The sequence below is a fragment of the Mustela lutreola genome, chromosome 8 (assembly GCF_030435805.1).
Source record: "Mustela lutreola isolate mMusLut2 chromosome 8, mMusLut2.pri, whole genome shotgun sequence".
NCBI lineage: Eukaryota > Metazoa > Chordata > Mammalia > Carnivora > Mustelidae > Mustela > Mustela lutreola.
In genome coordinates this window covers 64,294,694-64,307,735 of record NC_081297.1, presented here as the reverse complement: position 1 = coordinate 64,307,735, position 13,042 = coordinate 64,294,694, and the positions used below count along the sequence as shown (strand labels likewise).

Below are 13,042 nucleotides of genomic sequence, written 5' to 3'. Positions count from 1 at the left end.
TTATTTCCCCATTTGTCTAAAAGAGAGCATTTTCGCTTACTAAAAACATTGTTCTAATACCTAGTTAACTGTCTGGATTTTTGTTCATAAGATAATTTCATCTGACCTGATATTTTTTCTCTTGCTTCTACTAGTCTCTGAAAAGTTTTTTGTTCAGGTACTCGCAGAAACCATTTTATCTAACAGTATTACCTTTTGGATGTTTGCTCTAACAGAAGCAATTCATCTTCCCAATAGAAAAATGTGAAGATACAGATAATGATAAAGTCATCTATAAAGCCACTTCCCATGGGTAACACTTCAATGTGTATCTTCCTAGACTTTTTTTTTTTTTTTGCATATTGAATATGTAGGGTTTTGGTCTTGTTTTTACAAAAATGAAATTGTACTAAACATAATGTTCATAACCTGCTTTTCTTAGCACTGTATCACAAACATCTTTTACGTCATTAATATAGAATAATATAGAATAGAATTCTATATAGAATATTCTATATAGAATAATATAGAATACTATATTTTTATGGTTTCCAGGTATGCCATTATATGGCCCTGCCTTGGTTTATTTAGCCATTCCCCTGTTTTGGACATTTAGGTAGTATCCAATTTTCTACTATTAATAAAAACTTCTGGAATGAACATATTGTGCTAGTATATTTGCAACTTTAAAAACTGTTGAACTAGTAATAACAGACTCTTGGGGCATAGAGACCTTACCCCCAGATTTATTTTAGAAATTGTTTATATAATGCTTTTTTGTCTTTTTTATAGTTTTGAATGGCTTGTTGTTACTCTTGTGAATCATATATTTTACTTCCTCTAATTTTCCTTTTCTTCTCCAGATGTTTTCCTAAATTTTTTGCAACACATCCCTGTTGAATAGCTCTCCTCCAACTTATGTCATTCAGTTTCTCAATATTAAGAATCCTACCTGAAGCAGAGTACTGGCCACTCCTTCCATGTTCCTTCCATGTTCAGGGAAAGAAGAAACATAATAAGCCAACATAAACATGAAGAAATGCTTGAGACTAGAATATTAGTAGCATTACAACCATACTCCCTTTGTTTTCATTTTGAAGTTGCTCACAATCTTATTCTGATTATTAATATTGAATTTCTACTAGTCTGTCTTTCTGTGTAGGAAAGAATGTCTTTCAGGAATATTTGATATGTGATTTGCTCTTACTAAAACTATTCAAGTTTTTGAAAATAGTAATTTTGATATGCCTGTCCTTAACCTCTTGTTCTCTCATTATACCTTCCTAGTAGAATTTGATATCAAAGGTTATTTTATAACAGTTGATGCCGTTTCTGTAGTTTTTTCTTGTTAAGAAACAACAAAAGTTTGAAGATTCTTTTTATTACTAATGTAATATAATTCTAAATTTTGTTTTCTCCCCTCTTAGAGAATTTCTCTGCTCCCCCTGATGTCACTACAACTACCTCTTCTTCTTCATCATCTTCCTCAATGCGCCCAGCAAATATTGATCTGCCCCCCTCGGGGATAGTTAAAGGCATGCACAAAGGATCCAACAGGTCCAGCCTTATGGATACAGCTGATGGTAGGGAGTTCTTATGGGCAGCTAAATAGGGAATATTAGTTAAACTGAAAAAATTCACATCCTGGTAGCAGTGCCTGAGTGGTTGAGCAGAACTCCCCGGCAGCTGGCCCGCTAACACGGTCTGCGTGGCCTCTCGAGCCCCCTCTTTTCAACAGCCTGCCCCGTGGCATTACTGTACTTGTTCAGACAGTCTGCATTGTCAAAAGATACTCTGAACAAAAAATGAGTGGTGGTGGGGGGAATGCTATAAGACAAGAGGAGGATTAGATGAAATCTGGAAGCAGGTGTTGATAATAGAACCATATTTGTTCTGTGTTGTCGTAAAACCTGTCACATACATTTTTATATGTATTTGGCCCAGTTGAAATAGAGTAAGACTGTGGGCCCAAGCCAAATGTCATTAGAAATAAAAACACCTAAGTGGATCGAGAAGCTGAAATAGCCCTAAAATCAATGGAATTGTAACTTACTGTTTTTTCCCTTCTAGGTGTTCCTGTCAGTAGCAGAGTATCCACCAAAATTCAGCAGCTTCTCAACACTCTGAAACGACCCAAAAGACCTCCCTTGAAAGAATTTTTTGTGGATGACTCAGAAGAAATTGTGGAAGGTAGCACTAATAATACCAAAGATATATATTCCTTCAACAGACATGTCTTAGGCAATTACTGCCTGTCAGGTACCATAGGATTTAAGGGTGAACAAGGCAGCATTTTTGTTGAAAGAATTTGTAGTTCTCTGCTCCTCTTTCCCTAAAGATCATTTATATTTCAGATCTCAGGCATAAAAGAAAGAGGGAGGAAGGGGAAGAGAAAGGCAGAGATACCTATGGAAGCATAGAACTATCCTTGGAAAATACGCTCTCTGAAGTTAGGAACTTTCCTAAATACAAAAATTTTTAAATTGTTTGCATTTTGCATTATCCTAGAATATGCAAAAATTTGCCCAGTTGGAGACACTTGCAGGACTTACTGTCAGAGAGTTCTCCCTATCTTTTTTTTTTTTTTTTAAGATTTTATTTATTTGGGGTGACTGGGTGGCTCAGAGGTTAAAGCCTCTGCCTTTGGCTCGGGCCATGATCCCGGGGTCCTGGGATCGAGCCCCGCATCAGGCTCTATGCTCAGCAGGGAGCCTGTGTCCTCCTCTCTCTCTCTGCCTGCCTCTCTGCCTACTTGTGATCTCTATCTGTCAAGTAAATAAATAAAATCTTTAAAAAAAAATTTTATTTATTCATTTGACAGAGACACAGTGAGGGAGAGAACACAGGCAGGGTAAGTGGGAGAGGGAGAAGCAGGCTTCCTGCTGAGCAAGCAGCCTGATGCGGGGCTTGATCCCAGGACCCTGGGATCATGACCTGAGCCGAAGGCGGATGCTTAACGACTGAGCCACCCAGGCGCCCCAACTTCTCCCTATTGTAGCAGTCCTTCCCCTCCTTCCCACTTTGCCTTAATCCTTTCAAATAAAGTCTCTCCTTAACACCCCCCCAAAACTTGCCCAGGTTTTGTTTTTTTTTAAATTAAGATTTTAGGGGCGCCTGGGTGGCTCAGTGGGTTGGGGGCGCTGCCTTCGGCTCAGGTCATGATCTCAGGGTCCTGGGATCGAGTCCCGCATTGGGCTCTCTGCTCAGCAGGGAGCCTGCTTCCTCCTCTCTCTCTGCCTGCCTCTCTGCCTACTTGTGATCTCTGTCTGTCAAATAAATAAATAAAATCTTTGAAAAAAAAGTAAATTAAGATTTTATTATTTGACAGAGAGAAACATAATGAGAGGGGGAACACAAGAGGGAGAAGCAGGCTTCTTCCCGAGCAGAGAGCTCGATGCAGGGCTCGATCCTAGGACCCTGGGACCACGACCTGAGCGCAGGCAGCTGTTTTAACAACTGAGCCACCCAGACACCCCAGCCCAGTCTTTTTTTTTTTTTTTTTTTTTTTTTTTTTTAGATTTTATTTATTTATTTGACAGACAGAGATCACAAGCAGGCAGAGAGAGAGAGAGGGAAGCAGGCTTCCCGCGGAGCAGGGAGCCCGATGCAGGGCTCGATCCCAGGACCCTGAGATCATGACCCGAGCCAAAGGCAGCAGACTAAACCACTGAGCCACCCAGGTGCCCCGCAGCCCAGTCTTTTTTGATACAATCCTTTTGTTAAATGAGTTAGTCATACATATGTCTGCTTTCTACAGGATAGTGTGGTGGATGGTGAAAGGAGTTCAGAGATTTATGAAAATACAACCACTCCTACATACTGTTTACACATTAGACTGGTACTAAAATATGTACACATGAAAGCATAGTTTAACCAATAATTATGTATCAAGTAATACAACAGCTGGGAGAAGGGCAGAAATCAGTCCCACCTCTGTGGTTATGGAAAGTTTCATAAAGGAAGTGGTAATAGTGATTTCTTTATTTAATAATTTAACAGATATTTATGGATGAAGTCATGTGATGTCTAGGATTTAATAGGAGGGATTGGGAGCAGATGAGTAGGAGTATAGATGAAATGAAGGTGGCCATTTGATAATTGTTGAAGCTGGATGATGAACAGATCTTCCTAACAAAAGGTTTTGTCAAAAGAACTGAGCTGGGTGGGAGGTCGGGGTACCAGGTGGTGGGTATTATAGAGGGCACGGATTGCATGGAACACTGGGTATGGTGAAAAAATAATGAATACTGTTTTTCTGAAAATAAATAAATCAATTAAAAAAAAAAAAAAAAAGAACCGAGCCGAGCGTTAGTAGCTTGTAGTTCATTTTTACATCTGGAGTCTAGATCTGGTCTTAGCCCACTTTATGCAGCCAGAACCAACAAGCCACCTGACATATGGGGTTAAGATGACTTTATGTTCCTTCAGGAGTCACTAAATTCATTGAACTATGGATGTCTTCCTACATATATTGATATTCAAGAGACTCATACTAGTAATAGCCTCCCCAGTATTTCTAGTACTGTGTACTAACCAGGCAAATGAAGATCACGGTTTAAAAGGAATCATACTTGAACAATTTTCATTGGCAGAATAGCACTAACAGCTTTCCGCTTATTATAAATAGGCAAGATTTGCTTTTTTAAATTGCTTATTTAAATAAGAAAAATATCCTCATGTCTTTGCAAACCTTTGAAAGAGTGTCCCCCAGGGTCTGCATCGAGGCCTAGTAGATGGCAATAAAAAACACACTTTTATGACCAGAAGACTATACCTACCATAGATACAGCCTGTCCATAAAAACAAAACTATTTAGAATCACCCATGTTTATTTTTTTAATTCATATGGTGGTTTAGAGTCTGGGACTATACAAAGCAGAAAGGCAACTGAAACATTATTTACCTCGGGCGGTGAATTGGGAAGTGAAACCATTTCATTAGTTTTATGTTAGTAGAAAAAAGAATCAAAACATTTTAAGTAAATTTTCCAAGTCTGTCATTAAGTTGGGCTTTAAAATAAAATTTATTTCTCATTTCATTTATCCATCTAATACTTGCCGCTTCTTCTGTTTCTTTTCCTTTCTGTGCCTCTTCTCTTATCTCCCACTCACCTGGCTAATTCTTACCCTTCCTCTAAGACTCAGTTCACGTGGAGGTCTCAGTGCTCTAAGCAAGGGATGTGGCCTCCTTCTGCCCTCCCTATAATGTCTCTAGTCATGCACTGCTCATGTTTCTCTACTTAGTTCTGAGTATGTGTCTTCATCCCCCTTACACTCCAGATACCTCGTGAGGACACAGATACCTCTGTGCGCCTTGCACGTAGCACCTATTAGAAACAATAAATGTTTACTCAAAGAATGATATGTACAGCATTTATTTCCTCAGTGTTTATCAAATCCTGTGTATATCATTGGTAGTAAATAACTTGACTTTGTTCCATTTGTAAATTATCTTTAAAAAAGTAGAATTTTTTTGCTTTTTATTATTTTAATAATATTTGTTCATTAGAAAAATTGGGAGGACTTTTATTTATATGAAAAAAAAAAATATATGAGGGACGCCTGGGTGGCTCAGTTGGTTAAGCAGCTGCCTTCGGCTCAGGTCATGATCCCAGCGTCCTGGGATCGAGTCCCACATCGGGCTCCTTGCTCCGCAGGGGGCCTGCTTCTCCCTCTGACTCTGCCTGCCTCTCTGTCTGTCTGCCTGTGCTCGCTCTCGCTCACTGTCTCTCTGACAAATAAATAAATAAAATCTTTAAAAAAAAAAAAAAAAATCTTAAAAAAAAAAAAAGAAAAAAGAAAAAATATGAAATACTATTCACCTCCAGTTTCTGGAATGACCTTGTTAATAATCTAGCACTTTCATTCATGTCATTGGTTAACATCACTTGAACTACCATTATGTAATAGGTACCATAGGCAATAAGAAGACAAAGAACCAAGCCTTCTTCCTAGAAGGTGTCAGGCTTAAGGGGAGAAAAACTTACACAGGAAAAGAAGCCTTTGAGGATCCTCAGTGCTTTCATTTGGGTAGACTACCACACAGTGGGGCAGCACGAAGGAAGGAATGACTGGGGATGGCTGCCCAGGGAACCTGCTGTTTGAGCTGCATCCTGACAAGGATGAGTGCAAGTGTACCCAGAGCAAAGGGATTGGCCAGATAAGATGTATACAAAGGTTCAGAGACCTGGAACACTGTCATCCATGCTCATTATCTGTTTGAGTTTAATAATAACCCTGTGATCCCATCTCGGCCTTTTGGCTAAAATCAAGTGTAATAATGACCCTGTGGTCTAAGTGTTACTATCCCCATTTTGCAGATGAGGAAAAATGAGGTTCAAGTGACTCAAGTTGCCTGAGGTCACACTGGTAAAACGTTAATGTAAATTTGGGTTTTCTGACTCAAAGCTTAATGCTTTCTCATTAAATATAATCCAGTGCAGTGGAACCTGGCTCTCTAACATCAGACACTTCTGGATTAGAAGGATTTAAAGATTTAAAAACCAATTGAGGGCGCCTGGGTGGCTCAGTGGGTTAAAGCCTCTGCCTTCGGCTCAGGTCATGATTCCAGGGTCCTGGGATTGAGCCCCACATCAGGCTGTCTGCTCCGCAGGGAGCCTGCTTCCTCTTCTCTCTCTCTCTGCCTGCCTCTCTGGCTACTTGTGATCTCTGTCGGTCAAATAAATAAATAAAATCTTAAAAATAAATAAATAAACAAACAGACAAAAATACAAACCAGTTGAGTAGAATTATAAAATGGCTAAAAAGGAATGTATGCTCTGTGCTTTTCTGTACATTCAGTGATTTGCTTTGTTAGAGTCTAGATTTGTTTATTACATAAAATATATTAAATGTGATTTCACTATTATGTGGGAAGGTGAATTCAGCCCCAGTTTGTGGATTGCCATTTCTAGCAATATAATTTCTTTCCTCAGAGTTTAAACCAAGCAAAGATGAAAAGGGAAGTATATTTGAGATTAGAGACCTGAGTTGTGTGAGTCGTTACTTCTTTGTATATATTTCAGATAATATTTTTATAACCCCTGGGGTGTTTTTTTTGGTACAGTACCTCAGCCAGACCCCAACCAGCCTAAACCTGAGGGACGGCAGATGACTCCTGTCAAGGGGGAGCCATTAGGAGTCATCTGTAACTGGCCTCCTGCTCTTGAGTCAGCCCTGCAGCGCTGGGGCACCACGCAAGCGAAATGCCCCTGTCTGACTGCCTTGGACGTGACGGGGAAACCGGTTTACACCCTCACATACGGTGAGTTTGTAAGAGCCCCAGCTCCCTCTTCTCATAATAGTTTTGCAGATTATCAGGGGTGGTATTTTCATCTTGATATTTAGCGATTGCTGGTCATTGTGCTCCAACAGATTTTTTTTTAAATTATTTTAATAGGATCTTGAGTTCTGAGTAGAGCTGTTGTCAAGTAGAGCTGTTGTCAAATATTTTCATTTGCTAAATATTTGCAAAGCAGCTAATATTTAAAAGAGCAGAAAGAAGAAAGAGGCTTTGTAAATCCACTGATGATTTAATATTTAAAGGGGATTTGGAGAAGACATTTGGGCAGGATATATGGCAGAATAGTTGTTTGTTTTTGTGTTTAAAGAAATGTCTTTAAAAATATATATTTTATGTATTTAATTGAGAGGATAGTGAAAGAGAGCACAAGCTGGGAGAAGAGGAAGAAGCAGGTTCCCTGCTCAGCCCGATGTGGGGCTCCATCCCAGGACTCTGAGATCATGACCTGAGCTGAAGGCAGACACTTAACTGACTGAGTCACCCAGTTGCCCCCCAAAATCCAATAGTTTTATCTAAAAATTGAAACTTTTTTCTTTTTAGATCTTAGCCATTTCATTCTACTCTTGCTAGAACAGGCACAAAATTCTACAGTGAGCAAAGGATTCAGGACACCTGGGTGGCTCATTCGGTTAAGCGTCTGCCTTTGGCTCAGTTTGTGATCCCGGGGTCCTGGGATCCAAGTTCCGCATCTAGCTCCTCACTCAGCGGGGAGCCTGCTTCTGCCTCTGTGTGCTGCTCCCCCTGCATGTGCACGTGTGCGCTCTCTCTCTGTCTCTGACAAATTAAAAAATATTTAAAACAAACAAACCCCCAAAGAATTGATATTTTTCCATTTAGTTTTATACCCCAACTGAAGTTTGATTTTTCTTTTTTAAAGAACTTTTAAAAGTAACTTATTTTTCTTGGGGGCGCCTGGGTGGCTCAGTGTGTTAAGCCGCTGCCTTTGGCTCAGGTCATGATCCCAGGGTCCTGGGATGGAGCCCCGCATCGGGCTCTCTGCTCAGCCGGGAGCCTGCTTCCTTCTCTCTCTATCTGCCTGCCTCTCTGCCTGCTTGTGATCTCTGTCAAATAAATAAATAAATCTTTTTTTTTTTTTTAAGGGTAACTTATTTTTCTTTTAAAAATTCCTCTAAAATAACTTTATTTTTCAATTTTTAATTTTTTTAAAGATTTTATTTATTTATTTGAGAGAGAGAGAGAGGGAGAGCTCAAGCAGGGGTGGGGGCAGAAGGGGAGGAGGAACAGAGAGAGAAGTAGACTCTCCACTGAGCAGGGATCCCAGGACCCTGACTGAGATGATGACCTGAGCCAAAGACAGACAGAAGCGATCGAGTCATCCAGGTGCCCCTGTTTTTCAATTTTTAACAAGAAGAAGGATGGATTCAACCTGGGCTGTGAGATTTTGTTCTAGTTTATTCAGACATATTCCTTTTTCCCTTCAGAATTGAACCACATTGTCCACAGACCTAGATACAGAATAATTTTAGGAAAAAAAAAAGTTTTTATTTAAAGAACTGGACAGTTTGATGTGAGTTTAAAACTCTAGCTGCCCCTCTGAATGAGTTATACGTAAAACTGACATTTATTCAGAATAACATTGATTGCTTTTTCACTTTCTACATTGTCTAAGATAAGAATTTCTAAGGGTGTTCAGAAGGAGGGGGAAAGAAGAAGATAAAGATAAAGATAAACTTTTTTTTCCCCAAAAAGTGGCTTTTAGCATTCATTTCAGAACTTATATATTAATTTCACTCATGTAACCCTTAAAGCAGTTAGCTGACCAAATCTTTACATGTTTTTTAACATCTATGAATATATCCACGTTTCACCTAATTTCCATATTGTCTTCACTGAAGTACAGTGGCATGGAATACTTAATCGTTTGAGTCATACTTTTGCTTTGCAGTTTACCTCAACTATCTGATGCCATTTATGTAAGTGCTTCTTCAGAGGAAGCTTAGAGCAGAGTAGTCTTCTGATTTTTAGCCTGTTAAAAAAATTGTTGTCCTCCCTTTAAATGTGATCAGCTCACATCAGATTGTTTCTAAAGATACTCAGATTAGGGGCACCTAGGTGGCTCAGTGGGTTGAGCCTCTGCCTTCGGCTCAGGTCATGATCTCGGGGTCCTGGGATTGAGCCCTGCAATGGGCTCTCTGCTCAGCGGGGAGCCTGCTTCCTCCTCTCTTCTCTGCCTGCCTCTCTGCCTACTTGTGATCTCTGTCTGTCAAATAAATAAAATCTTTTTTAAAAGAAAGATATTCAGATTACTTCACAAAAGAATTTGAAATATTATCTATACCAAAATGAGCCATCTGGTACTGTTTTCTTTTTGTTTGGAAATAGGACTGGCTTTTGAAACTCAAGTGAATATAAAGGATTTTTTGGTGGGTATGGGGCTTTGTATGGTGAGGGGGTGGTGACACTTGTCTAATGAGTCATTTGGAAGGGCCACTGTCTTACTAAATGTGCTCATGAACTGAATGCTGCCTCGCTGAGGTAGGCCTGTGGGTTTTTTTTTTCTATATGATTCTTTTCTTTTTCCAGGAAAGTTGTGGAGCAGAAGTTTAAAGTTGGCCTACACACTGCTTAATAAACTGGGGACCAAAAATGAACCTGTATTAAAACCTGGAGACAGGGTAATTGGTTTTTTGGTTTTAGGGAGGTGATGGTTCATTGTTTTCTAATATGCACATTCTGGATTTTTAATGCACAACAGCACAATTTATATAACTCTTAGTCTTAAAAAAATGAAAATGGTTTGGTTCCAACCCAGGTTAGCTCAGTACCAGGTGATAATTCTTGTATTCATAGATTAAAGGAAATTCACATGTCCCTTTCTGTAGCTGCTACTCAGTAAATTCTTGTGCTAACACAAAGAAAGAGGAACCTAACTCTTTCTGGAAATAAATATTTCAATAACCAGACAATAAAAATAGCAATAAAGCTGACTCTTGATTTTTTTTCATTACAAATTACCCCATAAACATTTTTCAAAACTTTTTCTGTGTTTCTATATTATATGGAAAGAGAGGGACACCCATGTTTTATAAAGAAACAAAATGACATCATTTAATTTCTTCTTTAATTGAAAGTGACATTAAGCAAAATTTTTTTCTAACTTTTTGAAGAGTTTTTTCCTACCAATGACTTTTTCTAAGAAAATACAATGACTTCTTACCATCAGATGTTACTTTCTATTTGGTATTTGTAGAATGAAGCACCTATTCAACAGACTTCTTTTTAGTAGGCTCATGATATAGAACCTCCTGGACTAGGCTTTTAAAAATACTTTTGCACTGTGGCAAAGGGCACCTAAAGGGTGGCTTCTACTTAAAACTGTGACACATGAGGGTTCCCTGGTCCTCACTGAACCCTAAGAAGGTAATTTTTGTGTCTTCCTAACACCATGGACACTTGTGTGCAGGAAGGAAACAGGTTGTCTTAAATGTTTTTTGGAATTAACATTTTTTAGAACTCTAGAAAGGATTAGCAGCTTCAGGATTAACCTTATCTTGGGAGTGAGTTAAAAAAAAATTGAAAGTAAAAAAAAAAAAGAATTTGAAAGTAAAAGAAGGGGAAATAAGAGTCTGGTGACATAATTAATTTTCACATGTTAATCTATAAAATTCTAAGCCAAGTAACAAGCTCCCCAGTGATAATGGTTTTGCATTTCTGGAGTAAATTAGGAAGGGTCATTTATCCCTGTGATGCATTACAGGTGAGATCACAGTTTTGAACATAGTACATGGGTTCCAGTATTTATCTTTTGTAGATGAATTAACGTTTTATCTGTGATGGCTTGTGCTAGTATTACTTGCACCCATTACCTGTGCCTTCATGCTAGAGTACTTGCGTTGCTGATTAAGTGAGTAAAGATTAATGCAGTGAACTCATAAAAGAATAAGAAACGTTGTGTTGGTGCTATAGTGGCAATCGAGTTATGAGTTCTCTGAGAGTTGTAAGGGCTATTCTCAAATATGCTGGCCTATCTAGAGAGACCCATTACATTTATTTTATTACTTTAATCCTGCATTAAAGTAAAGGCCTTAGGTTTCACAAGTAATTAACTTACTACTTAAGGTGAGTTGTTAACTGCTCAATCACCAATAGAATTCAGTGAAAAATTTTTCTTATGATGATGATGAATTGCATTATAGTTTCCAAAACGTGTCTAGTATAATCATGGGGATGGTAGAGATCCTTTTAGACGTGTGCATCTTTCTCAGTAACTTAATTTAATTTAGGCTCTTACATAGTTTTATTGTGTTCTTGAGACATGTTACATATAAATGTTTATCTTAAAGAATGACATTGAAAGTATTAGTCTGGTTTTATTCCTCTGTTTTTGAATGTTATTATGCATTATAGGTAGCCCTGGTTTACCCCAACAATGATCCAGTCATGTTTATGGTGGCTTTTTATGGATGTCTCCTGGCAGAAGTGATTCCAGTGCCTATAGAGGTACCTCTTACCAGAAAGGTAACATTGCTAAATTTAAGAGGAATGTAGCCTGATGTGACATGGTGGGCATCTGGTTCTTGGATCAATTGACTCCTTCATGACATTAGAAACAGTGTAATCATTTTCTTAAGTACTCAGCTTCACTTGCTAAAACCATGAGACTTGTAGACAAATAATAGTTATTATTATTTATAAGTTTCAGGAAAATAGTATTCTTTCAACTAAGTTAGAATTTTCATGGATAAAATTTAAAAATCCCTGGGGCATACCTTACTTTTCAACAATTACCATTTATAAAGAGGATCCCTGTTACTTCCTTGAGACTATAGATGATCCACATTTATAACAGGTGAGACCTTTGTGAAGGGATTTCCTTTAACTATATCATTCAACCGGGCATTTCCCTGAAGTTGGAGGATGATACAGAGACAGGATATTACAACTCCGAGGAATAAGATTTTACTTTACTGACACATTAGCCCATGCAGCATATGTCACAGATTTTTAAGTTAAACCAAAAAGATTTCTCTGTGAACTCTCTGACCCTACTTTTCTCCTGCAGTTTATTATTGAGGGATCATGATAAAGACAAATATGGTAGAGACTGTGGATTTACAAGAAAATGGTTATTTTCGGAAAGGAATAAAAAAAACGAATTGATAGCATCCCTGAAACTCTGGTCGATGGGGTATAGTGTCTTTAGTCAGGAAATCATAGGATTGTTCTTAAATTATTAAGTCGGCTGTTTTTGTGTGGTTTCATAATGATACTGTCAAGGTGATGTTTTAATAGAAATACTTCAGACTATGTCGTTTGTTGTTTTCTCTTGTGTGGTCATAAGGCTTAAATCCTACCTCCTTTAAAATAGTAAGGAGTATATGGATTTGAGTATAACCATCCATTCACTTTCATTGTAAATTTGGACATTTGGTTGTCCATTTAGATTATTTTCTTCTGACCTGGGTTGCTTTGCTTTTGAATTTGGGGATATGGCTAGGTCAAGACAACTTAACCATGTTCACATCACATCCATTTCACTGGCCTGAAATTAATTTAAAAGGGGAACATTGCTGATTTTTTAGTAAAATGGTCACATTGGCTGGTAGGATTCATCATTAGCAATGTCAGATTAGTAGAATATTTGATTCGTACTCAGAAAGCCATTGTATTGTAGAAATTGTTTGGAAGAACATATTGTCATACAATTGCCAGGTGTCAGTGGGGTTCCATGAGTGTTATCACACAAGTGCCAGAGCATTGCTCAGTGTTAGGGCTGGGGCACGGGTGTGCTCACGTTCAC

General features: G+C 38.4%; 1 protein-coding gene across 3 annotated transcripts in view; it reads left to right on the top strand.

Annotated features, from left to right (window-relative positions):
- Positions 1-13,042, top strand: part of DIP2B (disco interacting protein 2 homolog B) — a 229,142-nt gene that overhangs the window by 157,562 nt on the left and 58,538 nt on the right. For 2 of the 3 annotated variants that reach the window (XM_059185367.1, XM_059185365.1), the window contains 5 exons: positions 1,407-1,562; positions 2,050-2,169; positions 7,045-7,242; positions 9,826-9,917; positions 11,650-11,760. In XM_059185367.1, coding sequence (XP_059041350.1) covers positions 1,407-1,562; positions 2,050-2,169; positions 7,045-7,242; positions 9,826-9,917; positions 11,650-11,760 — 677 coding nt within the window. The remainder of the gene's footprint in view (positions 1-1,406; positions 1,563-2,049; positions 2,170-7,044; positions 7,243-9,825; positions 9,918-11,649; positions 11,761-13,042) is intronic. The other variant, XM_059185366.1, reaches the window with a different exon arrangement.